This window comes from Netta rufina, assembly GCF_964035555.1.
Source record: "Netta rufina genome assembly, chromosome: 9".
NCBI lineage: Eukaryota > Metazoa > Chordata > Aves > Anseriformes > Anatidae > Netta > Netta rufina.
Genome location: NC_140132.1, coordinates 14350462 through 14374152, shown reverse-complemented (window position 1 = coordinate 14374152; position 23691 = coordinate 14350462). Strand labels below are relative to the sequence as shown.

Sequence of the window (23691 nt, the reverse complement as noted above, 5' to 3'; positions counted from 1 at the left end):
CACCCAGGGTTGCAGCTCTCATCCACTGCCCAACAGGAGAAGCAAACCCACAGGGTGCCTGCGGGCACTGCCCCATGCTCCTCTCCTTCCTCAGCAGCCCCAGCGCAGGGGGATGGAGCCCAGCACCCAGGGGCTGGGGAGCAGGGCCCAAACTCCCTGCCTTCCTTCAGGGTGCCCACTGCCAGCCTTCCCCATGCCCCCCCAGCGTGGCTTTGGTCCCCACCACCATCCCCAGCTGCCCCATGCCCACCTGTCCCTGTCAGACCCCTAGGCCGGGTCCAGCAGCAGCCAGGAGCAGAGGTTTGGGAGCCAACAGCGAGGGAAACCCGATGTGCGTGGCCCCTTTTTCCGAGCCAGCAGCAGCCCTGTGCTAACCACGGGGCAGCTGGCCTTCCCTACAGCCTCTAATCCTGTCTCAGCCCACCCACATTTCCAGCAGGCCCTGCTCAGGCCCCAGCCGGCCCTAACGAGCTGCCCGAGATGGGAACCACACGGTGCTGGCCCCAAAGGCCGGGAGTTAAGGCTGCTCCTGTCCCACGCAGCAGGGTGCTGTGCTGCCAGCATGCAGGGGACAGAGACAGGGACCCTGCTCATGGTGAGGACAAGATCAAGGCAAACAGCACAAACTGCAGGGCTGCAGAGGGGAGTTTCCTGCCGCACTCAGGCAGGGATCGTGGGAACAGGGTGGGGAGTGGGACAGCAGCCAGAGGCAGCCACCGCTGTCATGTCAGATCCAATGGGTGCTCCAAGGGAGCCAAGCGTGAGGGGCCCGGCGGCTGTGGGACACAGTGGCCGCGGGTCCCCCCCTGCCAGGCAGCGAGCACCCAGGCTGGCGCTACCCTCACAGCATCCCCTGGTGCTCATCTGCCTGCTCCCGGGGCAAAACGTGGGGCTTTGGGCATGGAGAATGGAGCTTTTTGAAAACACCACCCATGAGTACTTAGGTACGTGCTATTGACACAGCAGATTTTCCCAGCACCGCTGTTCCCAAACTAAATGCCCCGTTTCCTTCCGAGTGATGCAGTTGGAGGTCACGCAGCGGGCTTGGGAGCTGCCCCGTCCCTGCAGTCCTGGCACGGAGCTGGGCTCGCCCGGCCCTATCGCACCCTTATCGGCCGGCTCTGTCTGCCCGCCGCCAACGCCAGCGCTGCTGGGCTGCTGCCTGCTCTGACTCACCCTCGAGGCACCCGGCTTTTCAGCAAAACAACACAGAAACCAAAACCCAGCGCTGCTGGAAAACCACCGCTCCGAACCCAGGCCGACAGAGGAATGTCGGACTCAGCTCCTTCCAGCAGCACGGCCCCAGCAGCGATGGGGATGCAGTGATGGATACCGCACCGTGAGAGCTGGGGCATGGAACAGACCAAAGCTGTCTATGCATAGACAGGAAAGGGGCTGGGGGGGCCAGTCCTGGGGCAGCCCTAGAGGGATGATGGCATGGAGAGAATCCAGCCTCACCAGGCAGCCCCAGGCTATGCACAAGGAGAGGAGTGGATGCAGGCAAGGAAGGGGAGCTCACCCTAAGCAGCCCCTTTCTCCTGGTACCCCTGAGCCCCGGCAGAGCAGCATCACCCACGGCTGGGTAGGTTTGTGCCTTGCAGCCGGACAGCGGGACAGTCCCGGCTGCATCCATGCTGGCTCGCTCCCAGCACATTCACACGGCCGGGGCTGCGGGCACAACAAAACCGGGTGGCTCTGAATCACCAAGGGACTCGAGACAGATTGGAAAAAATCAAGCAATCGCTAAAATTAGCAGCTTGTGGGCTTGGCCAGAAAGGAGCATTACTCATCTGCCAAACAGCTGAGCGTGCTCACCCACACAGCACTGCTGTGCAGCCCAGCAGCCACATCCCCACCCCAGGGCCGGCCCCATTGCCATGTCCCCCCCCAGTCCTGGGGTCCCCCCATGCAGCAGAGGGATGCAGGGATGTGCTCCTGGGGTTCCCTGCTGAGCAGCCCTGGGACCAGCACGAACCTGTATCGGGCATCTCTGGACCCCCCTGCCCTCTACAGCACGAGGCTGGGACCCCCCCAGGTATTTTGTACTCCTGCAAACCACCCGTGGTGCTCTAAGGAGCCCCCACCTCCTCCCTGAGTGCTTGCAGAGCGGCTGGCTGATGGCATGGGGCCAGGGCCTGCTCTGTGAAGCAGAGGAGGAGGAGGAGGGCTGAGTGCTGGGCCATGGGCCAGGGGAAGGGTCCCCGCCGTGCTCCAGCCCAGAGCACAGGAGGACAGGCAGCCCCGGCCGTGCTGCAGCTCACGTAGGCTGGAGCGTGGCCGAGGGGTGAAGTGCACTGGGTCCTCAGAAACTGCACTGAGCCCTTCCAGGCAGGAAGGCTCCAGCAGCCCCTTCCCCAGCACACACACAAACCCCTTTTAAGAGCCCAAACGTGAGAGTTCCTCCACAGGACCAGAGATCCAGCCCCAGGACATTTTTGGGTGCCTGGCTGAGGCACACAGGGCTGCTCACGGTACAGAACATCCCACTGCAGCCGCCTCGAGGGACAGGCATGTACCCTGCCTTCAGGGCACTCAGGGGCAGGGCTGCGGAGGGGCTACCCAGCAGCATCCCTCCATCTGGGTGGGCAGCAAGGTGGGCCTCAGGCTTGCTGTTTCCACCCAGGCAGCAGCCTGAGAGCCAGCAAACCCCTCGAGGTGAGCGTTTACAAACATGAGCCCCAGCAGGGCTCGCCCAGCCGGCAGGACCGCAGCAGCACTGGGGCCGGTTCCTCCCCGCGATAGCGGCACGCAGGGCTTGGCCCCGGCCCAGGGCAGCGCTAGGCTGGAAGGAATGCGGGGCCTGCAGCCAAAGCCGCCCGGAGGAGCGATAATCCGAAGCGGAAAGAGCTTGTCCGATGGTGGCGCGGGCGCCGGGAGCTGGGGGAGGCCAGGCCAGAGCCCCAGGCACTCCTACAGCTCCCCCAGCTCTCCCACTGCCATGGGAAGGCCCCAGCAAGCCCCAGCTCCCTGCCCCGGGCTTCTCAGAGAGAAACAAAGGCACAGCTGACATCTGGCATGGCACAGAGAAGGAGGACAGTAACAATTGCTCCTGGGGGGGCGAGCCTGGTGGCAGGATGTCCCCTGGTGCAGCTGTGAGACCCCCACCCCACAGAGCTGGCACCCAGCTGGGTGAGGGCTCAGGGGCCTGGGAACACCCAGCAAGGGGCTGCGAACTCAACCAGACAATTTGCCCCCAGGGCTCGTACATCTCTGTGGTGGAGCTTCAGGCCTCCAGCTCACTTAGAGAGTTTGTAAACACTGGCGCTTACAGCCTCAGTCCCATCTCCTCCCCGGCGATTCTGTAATCCCTAGGCAATGCTGCGCTCCCCTCACCCAGCTGCTGAATCAGCTCCCCCAGGCGAGATGCGCTGGTCCAAGGCCTGGAGGAGGGACACAGCCAATTCTCTAACGTCATTCGGAGGATCCCAGCGCTCCTGCCTCTCAGCTGGCTTTTGTGCGAATTCTTGAACGCGGGAGCGCTGCTGGGTGTCTTTGCAGCCAATGCCTCTGAGCATGTTTGCCACCACTCAGCTCCTCCTTGCCCCCGGGACAGGGAGGAGCGGGATGTGAGCACAGCCCCCGATCATGTGGCTGTGTGCTGGCACGGGAGAGGATGCACCAAGGGAACAACCTGTACCAGGGTGCTTGCCCAAGCAAGCTGCAGTGAGTAGGGCACTTGAGCTCACTCACCTCCTGCGAGCAGCGACAAGAGCCCTCGAGCAAGCTAAGCTCACGAGGCAGAAGCAAAATGGGAAGGGCAGAAGCACCAGGGGATGCGGGGCAGCACACAGCAGCCAGGAACCAGGCAGGTTACAGGGAGAGGAAAGGCAACAGTGACTGGGCTCCTCAGCCATGGGGCTGCTAGGAGGGGATGCAGCAGGCTCGGCCCCGATGAGCAGAGACCAGCACCTGCAGTGACATCGCGCTGCAGGCATGTTGCACCGCTCTGCTGCTGCGGCGTGGAGAGAGCAGAAGCCGCAGCCACTGGAAAAAAAAAGCCTCACAGTGAGTTACAGAAAACCTTGGACCAGCCCCACTTGACGTACTCCAAGCACGCCTGTGAGGATTCAGACCCCAAGGCAATTCCTGGACGCAGAGGCCTGGTTAACGCACAGCTGTAAACCATGGCTCTGCATCCCCTGCTTGTACCGCAGCCAGGGGCGTGGGGCTCACTGCGGTGCGCAGGCATGCCTGGCCCCACCTGTGCTAAGCCTGCGAGAAGACTGGGTCCCCAAAACCTCTTCCAGCCTTTGGTCCCCCCTCTCAGGAGCTGCAGGCTCAGGGAAGCCCTGCCGCGTGCTTTTTTCCCTCAAGGAGCCCTCGCTGCTGCCTGCCCTCCTGCTGCACCCGCAGTCACGCTGACCTGGAGGAGAGTCCCTTCACCAGGCTAGACGGATACGGGACATAAATAAGGATTTCCTTGGATTTTCCAGGCCAGAGGAGATTTCCAGGACGGGCTGAGCTATGCTGGGCAACGAGCAGTGAATCAGAAGCAGGACAAAACATGACATCCCTGTCACAGGGGGGAAAGGAAGGCTTGGTGAAACACCCCAAGGTCGTATTGCTCCAGCCTTTTGTTGTCTGCTGACTTCACTTCCCCTGTCTGGCTCAAGAGTGGGGAAAGCCCGATGACAGCATGCAAAGACAAATCATCCTCCTCTTAGTGCCTGACTGTACACAGCAACATGCCAAAGCCCCCACGTGCCAGAGCTGAGCGATTGCAGCAAGTGAGCCAAAGGAGACTGAGCTGGCCTCATTTGGGGGCTGGGGCAGCCAAGTGAAGACTCAAAAAAGCTGGGAGCTGCTCCTTACCTGCTGCTCTTGTGCACCCTGCCCACGCAGGACAGATTGGACATGCAGAGAGCCTGCTGTATGTCAACACAGCAATTAAACTGTCGCTTTTTCTTACAAACCAGTGTGCATCCAAGTGCCATATGCCGTGAGCCCATTCCTTCAGCACCGCGCCAAGGAAAGCGGTGACCAGCACAGCTTGTACAATTTCCTCGCTAGCCCAGATTACACTTATCTCCTGCCTGCTGAAAGCAGATGCTTGCGTGGCACCCATATGATAGCCCTGGAGCTGGCAGAACGCTAAGTGGTCATTACAGCTGTCCGAGAGGAACCTAAATTTGTACTAATTGCCTCTTTTTAAGTGCTAACATGCAACGAGCCAGAACCGCCACCCAAAGCTTTCATGTTGTTTTTGTGCTTCCCATTTAAATACGTTGCAGTAAAATATTCTGGGGCTTCTGTTCATGAATCTAACCCGTCTGCTTCACACTGGCTGCGCTAAGTCACATTTCTCCTCCTTTAGAGACGTCTCTAACTACTGCTCGGCCTGCTAAATTTTAGACCTCACAAGCAAGACAACTGCTACTTAACACCCCAGGAAAGGCCTCTAGTTCAAAAATCAGCAAGGCTACAAAAGGACTCCTAGATAACAGGGTTTCATACCTGAGAATGCAGGGAGCCACGTCCAGGGGCTCTTTAATCCAGTCCTAGGTTCTGAGCACAAGGGCAGAGCTTTTAAGATCAAGCTAAGTAACGTAATTAAGATAAAAACCTATAGTTAAATCTAAGAGCCACCAAAGAAGCACACGCCACCCGACAGCTACCAGTCTACTTACAACCTAGAATATTCATGTCATTCGAGATATTCATCAGGAATTCAGTAGGAAGACCAGAACCCACACTGTTGTCTAGTGGCTGCCTTTATACATCAAACGCTTGAAAGGGCTGGAAGTCAGAGCACAAGGCTGCATCCCAGGAAGGTGTAAGGAGCCCTGGGACTGAGCACACCTTTCTCACGCCTGCACACCAGGTGACTCTGGCAAAGCACAGCTCGCTTCTGACTCTCTACAGAGAGACAAAGCCACAGCTACTGCCTGCTGAAGTCAGACAGGCGTATGTGCCGCAGCCAGCTTCAAACACTGCTGACACCTCAGGGCCTCAGACCAGGCCAGCCTCCTGCGCTGTGCTGTATGCCAGCCGAGACAGGAGGGACCGTCAGTGCCAACTCTGTGACCAGCCACACTGCTTCCGAGCTGAGCTTTGGTCCTGTGCACCTGCCTTGTACTCCAGCTTCCAGACACCGCAGCGTGCAGCAAATACAGCCCTGATTTTCAAGCCTCTGGTCAGAATTTAAGGATGAAGGCATTTACTTAAAATTCAGATTTGTAGTAATGGTACAAAGTTTCAAAACCAACCAACAGCAGAATTCACCAAGGTTATACTTCTAGACCAACATCTTTCTTAGCTTCCTCTGACTAAGAAAGAGGAAAACGCTATCAGCTGTGAATGGTAACGCACATCACCTTCTTCCTCCTACATGCTGGAAAGGGGCTGAGAATAGAAAGCAAAAACAAGGACATACCATTCTCCCCCCTCGCCTCCATTCCCTTCCCCTGCCCTTTTTGAAAGCTATTTTCCAGCACGTAGTCCCCAAAATACCATTTATTTTCTCAGGAAAGAGAAACCACTACAGGCAGTAAGAGGCGAAACAGCATTTGGAGTCCTACAGGCAACCTTTAAACAAGTTACAGCAGTGCTCCCACGGAAGCCTCCCTACGCTGATCCCATTTTTTCCTTCCAAATGGAAACTTGTTCCCACAAGCCAGTCACTCAGAAACGCCTCTCCCATCGGAGCAGCATGAGCAGAGCAGTAAGCAGGGGTGCGTGGCAGGGACAGGGCAGCAGGAAGCCAGCACCACGTTGACCAAAGGCCTGAGCTCCACACAGAGATGACCACGACTTTTCTGTCAGCTCTCCCTCGGAGTTTGTACACCAAGTGCTGTGGCAACATACAGTGATAACAATCTGTTTTGGCAAGCACCGTAAGGTATATAAAAGCACGTTTTAATTATGTTTTACAGACACAGCATTTATGGTTCTTGCTGTAAAGATTTGTAATCCATATCTGAACCAAATGTGAACCGCCCGAATGCTCAAATTGAACAGAGCAATGCTCCTAACCCTCTCTATGGCTGGTACCCTCTATCTTTTTAGAAAATGTATCAGAACTACAGGCTGAGCAGGAATCTTTCTGGAGTGGAAGAATTGCCTGATTTTGCCCACCACACAAAGACTGAGCACAACGGTGACAGTCTGGAGTGCTAAAACCAAACTGTGAAGGCAGAAGAATAGCCAACAATAGACAACACTGCTATTAATAAGTGGCTCAGCACTCTTGCGGGCTGGCAACTCATCCCACCAGGCAAGAGTGGTTAAATCTGTTCCTCTGACACTGTTGGTTTCTACTGTGGTGCTGGGAGAAGTTCGGGCTGGAACATCTGAGATGTGAAAGCCTAACTGTTCAACACCTTGAGCCTGTGAATAGGTAAAACCTGGAGTTGCAAGAGGAATTGATGTGGGTGTGCTGGTATCCATGTTGGACACTGCTGTTAGGGTTGTCTTCCAGGATGATTTCAAGTGCTCTGTCACAAGAGAAGTCACGGTCTGGGAGTAAGCTGACCTGAATGCCTGGTATGCGGTGGCTGTGGCTGGCAGGCACTGCAGGTGCTGATCTGTTAGAGCCACCAGAGAGATGTTCCTTAGGGAGAGCGGGCTGTCGCACACTAGAGATTGCACTTCTTTCACTATCTCCTTGCTCTTCTGGAGCCACTCTTGGAAGCCAAGAATTTGGCAGTCACATCTCCAAGGGTTGCCATCAAGGAATACTTCTTGCAGCCCAGGTAAGGTGACAAAGAAATCTCCAGGAAGAGACCGCAGCTTGGTACTATTGAGGTAAACTTTCTGAAGGTGCTTGAGATTATGAAAGAGGTTTCTCGGAAGAAACTCAAGCCTGGAATCAAAAAGGGAAACGTTCTGCAGTTTCTGGAGGCCCAGGAAGATACCCTCTGGCAGACTGGAAATATTATTTGTATGCAGAGAAAGGCCCCGCAGTTCTTTCAGACCACTGAATGCATTCCTAGGGAGAACACAGAGCTCTGGATTAAAACTCAGCACGAGAAGCTCTAAGTTTGTCAAGTTACTGAACACAAAATCTGGTATCGTTGAGAGCTGTGTGTGATACAGCCACAGGCTACCAAGATTCCTCATCTCTCCAAACAATACTTCTGGAAGAGACTTCAGTGGGTTCCTGTACAAGGTCAATTTAGACAAGTTATGCAAGGGCAGAAAGAGCCCGTGAGGCAAAACCTCGAGGTTGTTTCTGGAGAGTGTTAGTCTTCTAAGCTTCTGAAGTCGATGAAATGCATCAGGGGCGATGGACTGGATGTTATTGGAATGCAGGAAGAGCTCCAGCAGTTCCCTCAGGCTGTCAAAAAAACCAGACTCTATTGAAGAGAGCCTGTTAAAATACAGTATCAGCTTCTCAAGCCTGGTTAATGCACTAAATATATTTCTAGGCAGTACTGCCAAAAAGTTTCTTGACAAGTTCAGTACTTTGAGTTTGGCAAGGTTCTTCAGCACGCCACTAGGAAGTGCTGTTAGTTGGTTTTTGTTCAGGAAAAGCTCCTCCAAACTGGCTAGTCTGTCAAACAGATTCTCTTTGATGGATTTCAGCCTGTTATTTTTAATGATCAATTGCCGAAGGTGTACCGTGTCATCAAACACTTCCGCAGGAAGTTCAACCAGCTTGTTATCTACGAGTCTGAGGGCTTTCAGCCCTCTCAAGCCTTTAAAAGCCACTGGTGAAATGAGAGTGATGTTGTTTGAAGATAAGATGAGATGCTGCAGCGCTACCATCCTAGAAAAAACATCCTGCAAGTGTGTTACATTAGTGTTTGTTATGTGAATTTCTGTCACGTTGCAAGGCAGATTTAATGATTCCAGGTCTTTTATGTGAGGGCCAGAGCAATGAATTGTGTTTTTGAAAGAGCAGTCGCATTTCTCAGGACAAACAGATGCATCCAGCTGGAAGAAAAGCTTGATCATCACTGACAAATGAAACATCAACATCCTTGCTGAAGCACCAGAAGCATTAGCTGTTGCAAGAGATAAGAGAGCGTCAGGATTTGATCACACATAGTTAATAACTTAGCAGACAAAACTGTGTGAAGATACCATAAGATGTGGAAATACGTATGAAATTTCTCTTGGCTTGAGAACAAACTTCAAAAATCTATTGCTGCTGACTGCAAATATTTCTAAGGCGCTCAGCTTACATGGAGAGTAGAGACAAAGCCCTATTGTAAATCAAGTACTCTCCATTAATATTTGTACTAGTCAAGTATAATTAAAATGTATGAAAATCAAAATGAAACCGCTTAAGTAATCAAAAGGCGTGTATTTATTTGAACAGAAAAGCACTACGCCTTTATACACAGAAAATCTTAAAAGATCAGAAGGTCCCACACCAACAATATTTTCCTTGTATGTTATCTAAAATTTAAAAATAAAGTCTAGCCTGCAAAAATAGATAATGGAGGTAAAAAGGGCATCCTGCAGCTCCTGTGATATTTTAAGTAACGCCACACAGTTCTGCTAGACCATTTCTCAGCATTTGTAAGAGATCACTTCTTGGAAAAGCTCAAGAACACACAAGAAGCAGCAGACTATTTTTGATGTAGCCTGAAAAAACACCCAAGAGCTCATCCATTAAAGGACAGCAGTGAGCCTCTAACAATGAACGAGTCTCATCTCTACAACCTAACACAACACTAAATTATCAGAAGTATTAGAAATAATGAAACAAAGTGAGAGGAACGAATTGTTATGACGCTAGCTAGGAAGCTGCACCAGTAAAGGTGGATCTGCATGAAATATACCCCGCAGTCTGAAAGCTGCATATATTCCCAAACAAAAGAGGAACAGGAAAGCAAATCATTTAAACATTGTAGCTGTAATGATAATATTTCAAAGACCAAGTCAAACAGAAATCCTTCACAGTTTAGAATTACTTTAGAACTGCCCCCACTTAATGAAATCAGCAAGTTCAAATGCATCAGAAACCTGAAAGTCAAGGAAATGGCTGATCTGCAGGAGAAGCAGCAACTGGGACTGCTGTAGATATAACTGGAATTGCTGAAACTGTGTCAGTCTTCAGCACTGGGAACACTGGAAGAGAGGAGGCCTCCATCCCAGCATACCCTTTTCTAGGGTCATGAATGAGCCTGAGAGACATGAACAAAGCTGATCACTTAAAGAAAAATAAAGTCAGGTGGGACAGCTGAGCTCCTGTGTCTGAACCACTGACAAGAGCATACAGCCATGGATCAAAAACAGCTGCTACCTCAATAATAATACTTCCTGTTGCCTTTTTTTGTTTGATTGTTTGTTAGATTCAGGGAACTGAAGACTGGTAAAATCAGCATCCCTTCCCAGGGAAGGAGAGGACATGGCACCCAGTGATATCAACTGCTGGCAGCACGGTGCTGCAAAGCTAGCTCTCACTGGGCTTTCTAGACCTCTTCAAATGAGGCAGTAAGTCAGGAAAACAAAAAAACCCTGAAGATTTCACACTTCCAAAGTACTTTTCCACATCAAACAATCTTTAAGACATTCTTGGAATCTCGCCTCACCAAGTAATTGCCACCACGCGTAATAATTTAGAAATTTAACATGGTGCCTAATTTCCTTTTTCATGTTCAGATGAATGTGAAAGCTTGTAAGAATGATTTTGAACCTTTCTACCTTAGAAACGTATCTGCTTTTCAGAGGAACTTCTCAGAAGCATAGCAGGCAGTTGGGCTTCACCATGATTCTGCACTTTAAATGGGAAGTAAAACAGCAAAACGCATCCTCTAGATAACAGCACTTCACTCATATTTGTGCAACTACCATGAACAGCCAAAGGACATTACAAGCTTCAGAGCAGATTTTGCCTATGCTCAGCATATAGGAGCAACTAGTTCCCATAGGTTGTACGCAACACCTAAATTAGAATGAGACCACTACAAAACAGGAGAAAATCAGAAATCTCAACAAATGCAACAGCACAACACACCTGTAGCTTCTTCGGCAGTGAGAGTAGAGCACCTACCTCAACTAGCACAACGCAGATCTGGTTAAGAGTCAGAAATCTGTATTTCAGCATGAATTATGGTTGGTAAGAAATTCCAAATGTGTAGCAGTGTGCTACGCAGACACATTAGGTGTCATAGGAGTGGACACATTAATTTTAAACTATAAAGTGCGATTGATATGTACCTTCACAAGGCTGCTCTTTCCCCTTCATGCAGGATTGGAATCAAAACAATTTGAGGAAGGAATGAAGTTTTTTACTGAATGCTCTGGCCAGGTAGTCCAGGGTTGACCCGCTTGATTTCTGTTTTTCCCTCAAGTCTTCTGCAGTCACAGACCAACAAAACCTGAAGTCTGAAGGACTCTGAAGAGAGAAAAGTTTTAAGTTACCAAAATCTTAGCTTTAAATTGGAAGATTCAGGTTTTGTAATTAAGCGATTTGTTAACCAGGCATTTCAAACACCTTGTCTTCAAGTTGAAAATAATGTTGAAAATAATGAGTGCTTAAACAAAGGTAAGCTGCAAGATGGAAAAGACATCTTTATTTCTGTGCATTTTTGTGAAGATGACTGTAACAACAGCGACAGCTCACACCCAGGATCATTCACTCAAGTGTCTTTGCAAGATAATATTTCCCAGGCATCAAAGAACAGAAAGACTATCCGGATGGCAGAAGGTAGGAACAAGTCTCTCATGTGTAAAAGGTCTGGCTTTAAAAAGGCTTTCGTAAGGCAGCGGGTGAAGTTAAGGCTGCTATTACTGTATGGCAGAAGAGCAGTGCTCCCACATGCACCGCTAACACATGGCATACATACATCGCCACCCCCATCTTCAAAAATAGAGGCACTGAGCAACACAATGACATCAGCGGGAGTAAGCTGATGTTCTTCAGCAAGCTCTGGAGTAGATCTTATTGTGTAAGAGTAATTAAAAACAATTTCATGAAACTAATGAAAAGAGTTAAAATATCTTTTCATTTTAATTTTATTTTCAAAGAGCTTCAGTCACAAAAATGATTTACAATGGTATTTACAATTCTATTGTACAGTTCTTTATGTATGCTTCTTGACAACAGGGTACCATTCTAGAGCAGCAATACATAGTTTAAATACAAAGATGTATCAGTTCAGATTTAAAAATAAAAACAAAGCTGAGCTTCTAGAGAGCACTGTAACGATGAATCTTTTTATCTGTGTTCGGCTTCAGAAATTCACGACAAACTGAGTAGTTTCTCGTTCACATAATTATCAAAGATGATGCAGTCTGTTGAAAATAGCTTTAAAAACCTGAAGCTTTACTGTATAAAATCAACATATTCAAGACTCTTAAAAATTGTCAAAAACCCACAGCTTTCCCTTAGACATACAAAAACCTAAGTTTACAATTCAGAATTTCATGGGAGAAATCCTACAGAACTTTAGCTCTCGCAATTTGTGATGACCAACATAAGCATTAAAAATTTGCAGCATAAAAAAGGACTCCACATCTGCTAAGTATTATACTGTATACACAGATACAGTACAAGATTTCTTTTTTTTTTTTTTTTTTTTTTTACCCGATTTGGGATGACTGTTCAGCACAACCTTCATGAAGAAAGAAAAAATAAATAGAATTAAAAATCCAACAACTTCTAAAAAGTGCAACAGTAAAATTTCCCAATTTAAAGTTACAATGAATATGGCCAGTCAGTTCTGTGGGTGTTTTAGCCATTTCTATTCAAGCATTATTCGCAGCATTTTCTTTTTACAGTAGATTTAGTTCTATATTACATGAAACTAGTTACTGCTAGTTAAATCTGAAGGGAACAGAAAAAAACTTTAAAAATAACCCTGAGGGATATACAATTTAATGATCTTGCAATTTACTTCTAAAAAGTAACATTTATTATTTAGCAATTGCTTTGCTGGGTAGACCAGTCCTTTAGGTATGCGCATAAATAATATTTACTTTTTAAAAAAAATATTTACAAATCCTAATACATCAAAGTAAAATACGTACAGATTGAAGTCTGCATACACAAATAATTTAATAAATCAAACTCCTCAACATAAGGCCAAAATATACAGCAGGAAGAAAAATGTCTACCAAGTATCTAGTGGAGCTCACTAAATTGGTCTGTTCACCTGAATTCAGACATCCAAGATGAACACGTGAAGAGATTTTTCACTACAATATGAATTTCATCTTACTTCAAAGCAGAAACTGAATATGCTAGTTCAGATCTAGTTTGTTGCATTTCTGAAAACCAGAAAAACTAAATTGCTCAAAATGAGAAAAATTATAGGTGGCCAAACTCAGCTCTTGGGCAGGAAGGCATCAATCCCAGAAATTGCAGAAGATACAAAAGCTCATTTTGTGGCTGAACTTACAACAAGAAGAAAAACCCTTGGAAAAGCTGATTTATTATGCTTGACTAAACGTCAGAAGCAAATAGGTCACAGCTCAAGCATGCAACCTCAAGAACTTTTTACGAATTCTGAATGCAAACCTTGAGGAAGCTAACTCCCATTTGCAAAATTTTCAAGTTTAATAAGTTCATGACCTATTAACCACTCAAACAAGTGGAGACACTTGACAATTTTGGTTTTAAAATGAGTGCCCTAACGTGTTCTCTGAAGACAAGCCCACCTTAGTATTAATAAGCTGTTCCCTCTTCACCCTGTAGATAAGTCTAATGAATTAGAATGATTGAAAGATTAGCTGCAAAAACCAAATGAGCTGAGAGAAATTAGCAGTTCAAAGAAGGCATTAAGCAAAAGTATATTAGAGGGAAAGTTTTTCTCTTTCACTTTCTGTTGGAACAACCAAGCTATAATGATCAATGAAATGAAATGGAAAAAAAAAAAAACACCTTATGCATTTAAGGATAAGTCACAGCTCCCAGGTCCAAGATGCATAGCTTCACAAGAGTTTTCAATTAAAGTATTATTTTTTTTTAAATTTGAATACTACTTACGCAGCCAAGAATTCTTCATCAATTATTCCATGCTACAAATATTTCATAAAATCAACACTGACAAAAATCGGCCAGCTGACTCAAGTTCATGATTAACAAATTTATCCAAGTCCATGATCTCAGACCCCTTAAAAGCTACCAATGCTGTCCGAAGTTAATAACCCTGAGAAGCCAGGCTAACAAGGCTTGTACATCGCTCTGCTGAATGAATGCTAAAAAAAGCACTTCCCCTTTCTTCCTATTCCACCCCCGAGAAAACAAACAACAACAAAAAATCAGGAAGAGTCAACAGCTGGACTGGAGGATAGCACATAAGCACACTATTTATGAGCAGCAAGTGCTAATAACTTAAACCCCCAAGTTCCAGAAAAAAAGTCTTCCAAACCATGTAGCACCACTTTAAATTCCCCACTGGCACAGCATGTTCGACACTGCAGAAACCATAACATGAGCAGTGGGAGATGCTGCCTATTCTGTCTTACAGAAAAGCACATGGAAATTAGGCTTGACCTGAAAAATTCCACTTATGAGAACAATTCTGGAAAGGAATTATTTCCACAGGAATTTAAAAAAAAAATACATAAATACATAATCCAAATACACACAATTCAAATTAATCCCTGCCAGTCAGGGAGCTCAGGGCCCTCCTTCCACTCTTTACACGAGTGCTCTCAAGGACCCAATTTCTTTCCTTAAAGTGTCTCTAAAGTATCACGACTCATCTGGATCCGAGATCCCTTCCCAAATGTTACTGAAGACTGAACCAGTCAGTTTTATCTGGTCAGAACAGACTGATCACAAGTCAGTATTTTTATCATCTTCCCAAAGACACCAAAGATTTTTCTGAAAGTTTAGTAAGTTGAAGATGGTTTGGAGATACGTCATTTGTGGTTTTGGAAAAAAAAAAAAAAAAAAGGATATGGAAAAAACTTAAAAACTTTGCATGTAAAGACAATGCCTTGTTCTACATCGCTGCAGACCTATTTTTCTAGTGGTCTTGTGTTTTAACACCACCTAATGGCAAAATCATGTATCACTATCCAAAGTGCTTAAGCAGCATTATTAGTGATACAATTTTGTGTCTGTGGTTTTTTTTTTTGTTTGTTTGTTTTGTTTTGTTTTTTTTTTTTTTTTTTTTTTTTTTAAATAATGTCCACATAAGCCTTACAGCTCTGCAGCAAGACAGACTTTAGCTCATCTATTGTTTCTTAGTTTTGTTTCGTACAGCTACATATAGTACTTAAGACACTGGCAGACTCTTTGAAATGCAGATGTTCTCAACATGCACGAATCCCAAGCACGGGCATATGGAAATATTCCTCCCCCCACCCCCCACCCCACCCGCAGCAGTAACTCTGGCCTTACTCCTTTAAGGAATATAGGAAAAACTACCTTAAGATTTACAAATAAAACATGGTCCACAAAGTGATAAACCAGCCCTTCTGCTGGCAAAAGCAAGGTCTGTGGAGAAATGCATAGCTAAACGTGATAAAACGTGATACAGAATGAAGTGTTAGATTCTCCAGCCTTCCTTCTCCAACAATTTTAAGAGCGTAGCCAAATGCCTCCTCCTCTGAAGTTCACTGAAGCCCTTCCTCAGGTTTAGCTAGAAAAGCAGCTAAGAACCCACTTGAAAGCAATGTGCTTTCTTCTTAAGGATGGGGCATATTGCTTCTACAGCATTTCCAGTTCCTGCTGTGGCAGACTGAAGTACTAAAACCCAAACATTATACCTGGAAACACTCCTTACTAGTACAGACAAATTTAGAGGTACACACACCAAAACTTTAGAACCGTTCTGAGGCACGAAGTCTTTCAGCAGTGAGTATTAAAGAGAAAACAAACCAAAACAAAATGTATGACAAGGTTTTGGTTATTATGTGCCTCTAGTACTATCATGAAACCATTACATTATAGACCTTATATTAACACGTGCCCAGGTAAGCAAATTAGAACCATGGTTAAGATACTCCAGGCAAATAAAGTGAACCTTTTAACTGCCCCGCAGTTTAAATCTTCAGATGCATCTTGTTTAAGAATAATGACATTTGAAAGGTGGAAGGAAACACAATCTTTTTTTTTCTGCCTATAGTAACCTACATTTTTAAAATGTATATTCGTAAGATGTCTGGCTCTGAACTTTGTATTCAGAGAGATGAAACAGTTGGAAAAATCTGCATTAGAACTTGACATTTAGTATACAGCGTTTTCAAATAAAGCTTTAAAATTACATTCTTCTCAATACTACAAAGATACATGCCACCAAGATCCACTGTTACGTTAAAGTGATGATTTGATATGAACCATTTTCTTGGGATGGTACTTTAGCTTCCGTTGTTGTTCTGGGTTTTGGTGGCCATTCTGGATCAACCATCAGTTCCTGAGCTAGATGCATATACTTGGCTTTTGGCGCCTTCTTTCTGCAACCAAACAGGGAAGAAAGGAAACACACTCCACAGCGATCCACTGCCTCCTGCAGAAGTGAACATATTTTAAAGTTAGGTTATCATAGAAAAAAATAATTCAACAGTAACTAACTAGAAAAAAATCTAGTATTTTAGCTTCTACGTTACTGTGCCATTGTCACATGGGATGTAGAAAATATAGTAAAGAAGCTCTTCTGTTGGGTCATCTCTTCTATAATACAGTACTAATGACATTTTAAAAACATTAAGAAAATACAAGTATTCTGTATTATAGCAACATCTAATGTCACCAACAGCTTTCATGCATATTTTAAAATAGTTTTAATAAATACAGGTAAAATAACCATCATTAAGTGATGGTACTATTGAAGAGTATCAGCCTAGTCTAGAAAATTTAGTCAAATTTTCAGTTTCAAAACTCTTTTTAGTTGAAGGCGTCCAGCCAGCCACAAGAGGCAGAATTTAACTTGCTGGTACAGTGAGACCTGACAGTGTATTCAGTAATAGGGAAGTCCCATAGGCAAGTAAAATCCTTATTAAAACAGACAAATTACAGAACTTCAGTATTCTCTTGGTCCTTAATACATGTAATTTAACTAGCTGGAGAAAAACACTAGTCCTCATTCTCAGGAGTGGACTCCTCTCACTTCCCAGACAGCGCCTGCAGTCTGTACAGCTGACATGTTAATGGAGAGACATTCTCTAAGGTCTTCTTCATGCTCTGAATATAGATCAATAAATCGGTGAACTAAACCAAACTAGAGTCTTAAGCGTAACTTTCATTCTTCAGTGAGCACACAACTTGTTCTTCAACAGCCTCAAAAAGGCAAACACACTCCTGAAGTGAATTCATTTAATAAAATTTAGTGCTACAGAATAAACCAATGTAATGTTTAGCAAGAACACATATAACCAGCTAAAAGCAGTAAGTCAGAGGCTTAAAAAAGAAAAAGCTAGTTTATACATGATTCACATAGATTTCCTTCACGGATTAATGACAGAGGGGCAGACTCATCTAAAAGTCATGGTTACCTGAAAAGCAGAAGCTAAGACCTGGATTATCCTAAACTATCTAACTATCTGGGGTAGTAATAAAGTACTCTAACCTACCCACCTTTTTTGTTTCATTTTTACCTACCGTAAATTACTGCTCTCACAGTGTTCTAAGATACTAAATCAAATTAATTTAATAAAGAACTGAGTTAGACCCAGAGTCAGCAGTTCTGCTTCCATGCAAATCAAGATACTTCCAGCCCTATCATGCTGATCTGTGACAATGCAAACAAAACTTGCTAACATGCAAACTGATAATAAAGTGAGGACAGTCTTAAAGGCAGTCCTCTGGGTTTGCTTCTCGAATCTCAGAAAACAGATCTAAAGTCTGTGTCAACAAGAAGAGAAATACAAAACCAGAAACCTTCCCTTTTAATATCCAAGTTAGAGAAATCTAAACAACCTTCAGCTTCAGATAAAACAACAGACACATTTAAAAAAAATAAAACTGAATGAATGTGCATGCACTCAAATGATGACAGCAAAATACTAGTCTCCAACCTGAGGCGGCTGGGGTATGGTGAGGCGATATTCTCCTTGTTTGTCTCGATTGAACACAACCTTCCAAAGGATCATATCAAGGAGGACAGTCTGTGAGACATTGCAGTGAGTAGGAAGAATTAAAAAAATTTATGATCATTGGTTGTTAGTGTGCACATTACAAATAAAACCTGAAATAGCGTGTTAAGGATAGACTAATTCAGTGCCAGGCAAAACAGAGCTTACGTTATTTGTCAGTACTTAAGTGATAAACATTTTCAAGTGCTGACATGAGATATAAGAATATGAACACATACTTTAAAAACAATAGCAGTAATGACCAAAACTGCATCCACCAATACAAGTAAAATTCATTAATTCACGTTCTTAATGTGCTTCAGTGCTCTAAAAAAAACATGAAGCACCACAGACTTCAGTCCTTAAAGCCATTTCCCCTCAAACCATCTTTAACATCACAGCATACTTCATCCTATAGCTGTGCTTTGTCTGTCTTAAACCCTTGGCTTTCACGGAAAAGCTTTCCATGTGGCAAAGCTGAGCCATCAGTAGGAATTCTGGTGGCTCTAGCGGTTTCACCAGTAGTTCTGGATTTTGGAAAAGAGGGTGGAAGTCAAACAGCACACTCTGTACATCCGGTTATTTTCATATGATTGTGTGGGTGCACTTCAGAGCCTTGAACAAATGTAGCCATACAGGTGTGAACCTGCGTCTTCCAAGGCCTTGAGTCTATGACTCTGATCTTCAAACAGAATCTGTGTTTGACATCTGACTAACTTCTGCCGTTGAAGAAGTGAGCTGATGGACTAGACTTTTATAATGGGCTTTAATGCCTGGTAGAAACAATGTGCATATGTTGCAAATCTAGTCTGGCATCCACACGGGAGGAGCAAAAGCTTCACACAGCATTTCAGTAAATAGGTTTGGAACAACCACATTTGGAAATAACTCCTGCTGTAGAAACAACTGAAAAAACTACACACAAGCAGGGACAAAAGCATCAAACTGGGAAGCCTGACAAAAGAAGGTAAATAGAATCCTTCCCCGATCCCATCATTATGAGGCACTTGAGGGGCAGTTACCAAAGAATGAGTCTGAGCAGAAGCAAGTATAGGTGATACACCTACAGAGTCCTTGTTAAAAGAAATAACAAGATGCCAAGAGCAGCTTTTCCTTAAGACTTAGAATGTAGACTGTTCCACTCAATAGCTCTGTAGTGCAAGTCTAAGAAGAAAATGCAGGCAGGGACACAAGGCCAGGAGGGCAATGAGCTATGCTGGACGCAAAGGAATGAAAGAGACTGCATTTTCTACATGACACACTGGAGCTAATGACTTGGCACCACATGAAAAAGCTTCAGGAAGCCCAGAGTAGTACACTTAGAGGTGGACAAATACAGTTCAAAAGGTGGGACATAAGAAGGCTGAAATTATGAAAGGCGAAGTGTGCACTGTAAAACTAGGTGTGGGATTTGAGGATCACTAGACAGGACTTGAATACTAAGCGAGTTTTCCAACGACACTAAATTGAGAGGAGCTGCCGAGTCCCCTCTCTTTTACTAAACAAAGCACTAAGCAGTGACAGTGGAAGAAACAGGCTTTTAAGTCAAATGCAGTATGTCCCAAACAATTAAAATCACAAAAAAACCAAATTATACAATTGTACTCCACTACTAAAGTATGGGCAACAAGATAAATAGGAAATTCCACATAAAGGAAATATGACAAATTATCCCACCAGTTCTGCTAATGAAAGTAACTAAAACGTTGTAAGATAGCAGTTAAAACCTGCAGAGGAAGAAGAGAGTCTGGGGTTTGAAATACTTTGTGAAAGCAATGCTTTACAGGAAATACATTGCTTAGATCATGCATACTAGGAACTCCAAAGTTTACAGATGGATGTGGATACCAACAAGGCCCTGGAGCAGAACCTTATGAACATTTAAGCCAGAGGAGAAGCACAAGAGACAAGTACTAATATGTGGAGGAACACACTGTTTTAAATCAAACTTTCTACTAAAAAGGGAAGGGGAACAGGGAAGGGAAAATAAGTCAGTCTAGGAGGTTTCAAATTTATCAAAAAAACAAAAAGCCATGACTCTGCAGCTTCAGAATAACTCTCTATATAATTTGCAGAGAGCAATATACACAAAAATCATCACACAAAAAGGGAGGTAAAGAAGAAAACTAAGAGTTTAGTAGCACCAAAAAAATGGAGGCATGAAAGGGCACATAAGAGAAGGCTCCATCACAGACAGGGTTAAAGTAACTACAGAACAATCTTAGAAAGGCACAGAATGATTAAAGAAAGATAAATTTGTAAACAGCAAGGCAAAGGCCAAATAATTTAGTATCTACTGTCACATCTTTTGGAAGAGACAGGTTATCACTTACATGAAAGTGATGAAATACATGTTCCTATCAGGAAGAATGTAATAGCATACATTGCGCATTATACTTGGAACACATTTTGATCTCAAAGCCTTGATCACTTTTATTAAAGTATCCTCAAAACTTTGGTTGATGTTACTTTTAATGTTGTGAACAGAAGGGAAAACTCGGTCAACTGGAAAAAATATTAATGCTGTAGTAATCTTCAAAGGCCAAAGTGGTATGATCCAAGCAAACATTATGCTGGTTACCTTGATAGCAATCTCTCACAGTAATAGAAACACTGACGAGAAGGTGCAGATAATATTATACAGTAAAAATGTACACTTGTAGTAAGTACTAGATAATGTTAAAAGGCTTTTTCATCTTGCAGAAGAAAAATAACAACTAATGGCTGCAACCAAAAACCAAATGTATTCAGGTTGGAAGTAAGGCATCATTTTATCAGGAAGAACTAACCACAGGAGTAAATGACTAGCTTTGCATCCAGACTTCCTAGAAGATATGCCTCTTTTAACATAGATTCTCAGAAATAACATTGGTGTACCTGGACAAAAGGCAGGAAATGTTTCTGCCCACATTAACTCTTGAATCACAGCAGAAGAGGTTAAAATATCCTGAATGACTGACTTCAGACAAGATCAGGGCTGAAAAATGCAAATCTGCACAAACTTCTGCACTTAGACCAGATTAGATTGACAAGTTATACAGACAGACCTGCATTATTCTGAACATTAAGCTATGTTTATGATCCAATTGAATGAAGATATGCTCCCATAATGATTTTATATAGTAATATGTTATTCTGACTTGATTTAATACAGCAAATAAATATGGAGAGTATTCTCCTACGAACTAGTTGAAATAATTTTTTTTCTTTGCAACTAAAAAGGGTTTTAAAGTTATGTCTGTAACATGGAAAACACTGACACCTTAAACCCAGCCTGGAAGGATGTTTTTAGAAATGTAAACCTAGAAAGAAAACAGTGGTCCACTTCCACTGATGTTCTGTGAAGATAAACCTTCTAAACAAAAACAAACCAAGCCCCTAAGAAAAACACTTAATAGATCAGTATTTTTTTTTCCCATTTGAATTTCTTACCTCTGTCAACACGGATACAGCTGCATTGATGATAACAATAAAGAGAATTTTTAGGCGCCACTCATATGGCACACACACGAGCTGTGAAAAAAGTTGCCAGAGGTTAACACCACAAACATTTAAAAACTTATTCCAAACTGACTCCAAGTTGTGGATCCATATGCCCATGTAAATATATAAGTACATTTGCACATAAACCCAGATGTATTAAAACATTAATACTTAATGCCAGTCCATTAGGTTATATTGCTTCTCATTCTTCTTGTCTCCCTGAGAACATTTTAATGCCTTTAATCACTCATCCAGTTGGAAATTCAATGTGAAGTTTTATCAAAAAACAGGGACGCTTATTTAAGCATTTCAGTTGTCTCTCTACATACTGATTTTGAGTAAATTACCTCCCCTCCCGCATAGATTAGAAATTAAAATTCTAAAGGGTCAGGTTTGCTCAAGAGGCAGCCAGCCAGTTATCCCAAGAAGTACAGATACCCGCGTATCTGCTGAATCTTACCTCAAGAAATGTGTCAATAGATTCAACGGGATGCAACATGATGAAAAATATGAATACATAAAGAACTATCACAGAAGTAACAAACAGAACTGTAAATAAAAAAAAAAAAAAACAAAAACACATTTTATTCAGACCATCCCGCAGTCAGAGTTTGACAGGTCTTACATATATCAAAGTAAGTATCAGCATCTAAGTATCAGCATCTAAACCTCATGAAGGTGCTTTTTTTCCCACAACACAAGCTACGCTAATAGTCAGAGACAGAACAAAAAAAGAGCAAAGTATCTACTTGCAAGAGCTGGGATTTTTATTTTTTTTTTTTTAATTTCTTTTTGGTTTTGTTTGATTTTCTTTTGAAACAGCTTAAGACCACAAAGCTAGAGTGATTTCAGAGAAAACGCACAGCAAGCTTTCAGCTATGTAACTGCGTCATCCCTCTCCCAAAGTACTTTATCCTCTCCTTATTGCTGGAATATATACACACACACACACACACTTATATATTTTTATATGTATGTATATATATAAATACATACACAGGCTTGTATCTTTGTCTCTAGTTATGCAGTAAGTCACAGGCAAACAAAAATACTTGTTAATAGACCACAACTAAGCACACAACTTTCTACCGAGCAGTTTTTCCCAGTTTGTTACAGTTAAGCTCAAAACAGAGTGACAAGTTCAAGGTTCTGAAGACTAGTCAGCTAATTATTAAAATATACCGGATATATTTTCAACAGAATTATAAAAACGTTAGCAAGCAAATACCGCAAACATACAGGCCAAACAATTTAACATTATTACAAAAAGCAAAGAGTTTAGTCATATCAACCTGCCAGAAATGCCATGAGTCAATGAGAAAACTTCAGACAGTGCCATGGCCCTGCCTGCGTTTACAGGATTTCCCAGCTGCATTCACTTTAAAAGTATATCATACATAATTAACTTTAAAGACATAGATATTCTTGTCTTATACAAACAAAATAACTATTACACCATTGTTTGATACTTCCTTATTTCTGTCTGTGATTACTAGAGGACAATTGTACTATGTTCTTCTAGGAACCCTATTCTTGCTGAAGCAGCACATCAGAACTGTAAGCAAGCCATGGACGAGTAAGCGCAAAGTAATTCACTTGGAGTTTTACCTGACCGTATATAATAAGATAACATCTTATATAGCTGTATATAATAAGAAAGGACTTACAATTTTTGTAGCATGGTTGTCTAAAGGGCTTTCCTTTAGAAAAGACAATTGCCACTATGAGGTACTGAAAGCTGGATATAAAAAACAAAGTTGTGTTTTCATAATTTTTAATGTTATGTTCATCTTCAGTTTCATTCCCATCATGTGCAGAGCTGGAGTTTGTGGCATCCAACATATTACATGCACTACAACACAAACATTTAACACTGCGTTAAGGAGAAAAGGCAAACAAGGCTGAATTATAGCCATTAATAAAAGAAATGGCAGAACAAATTACTGCAGTAGATAAAAAAGCATATCCTTGAACACCTACTACATGTAATAAGAATTAAACTCAAGATTATGGCAGGGAAATAATTTTTGTGAATTCTGTGCTTCAAGTTCTTTTATGCTTCCAGCTTGTAAGTTCCCTACATGAACTGTATAGGGACTGTCACTGTGGATAAACTCTGAAGACAGGTAAGAAAATACTGTAAACTAGAAAAAAATATTAAAATGAAAACACCTCTTCATTTTCAGAAATATGAATTTGATTTACTGGAACTTTAACAGGAAAACAAAACTTTATAATATAAAGTTGAAGCAGGTCTGAACTATGAACTTAAAATTTCAATCTTTACTGTCC

At 43.7% G+C, this 23691-nt stretch overlaps 2 protein-coding genes across 4 annotated transcripts in view; both read right to left on the bottom strand.

Annotated features, from left to right (window-relative positions):
- Window positions 1-6993: 6993 nt before the first annotated feature.
- Window positions 6994-8919, bottom strand: GP5 (glycoprotein V platelet; the record flags this gene model as incomplete). Its single annotated transcript, XM_084291626.1, has 1 exon — window positions 6994-8919. The coding sequence occupies one exon, from the start codon at window positions 8917-8919 to the stop codon at window positions 6994-6996; it is 1926 nt and encodes a 641-aa protein (XP_084147752.1).
- A 2231-nt stretch (window positions 8920-11150) lies between these two features.
- ATP13A3 (ATPase 13A3) overlaps window positions 11151-23691 on the bottom strand; it is a 56579-nt gene continuing 44038 nt past the window's right edge. For 2 of the 3 annotated variants that reach the window (XM_084292189.1, XM_084292190.1), the window contains 5 exons: window positions 23067-23251; window positions 21860-21948; window positions 21349-21429; window positions 17860-17949; window positions 11918-16352 (listed from right to left, as the gene is read on the bottom strand). In XM_084292189.1, the coding sequence (XP_084148315.1) occupies window positions 16155-16352; window positions 17860-17949; window positions 21349-21429; window positions 21860-21948; window positions 23067-23251 (643 nt within the window). In that variant the 3' untranslated portion in view covers window positions 11918-16154. Of the gene's footprint in view, window positions 11288-11917; window positions 16353-17859; window positions 17950-21348; window positions 21430-21859; window positions 21949-23066; window positions 23252-23691 lie in introns of those variants that run through there. The other variant, XR_014618716.1, reaches the window with a different exon arrangement.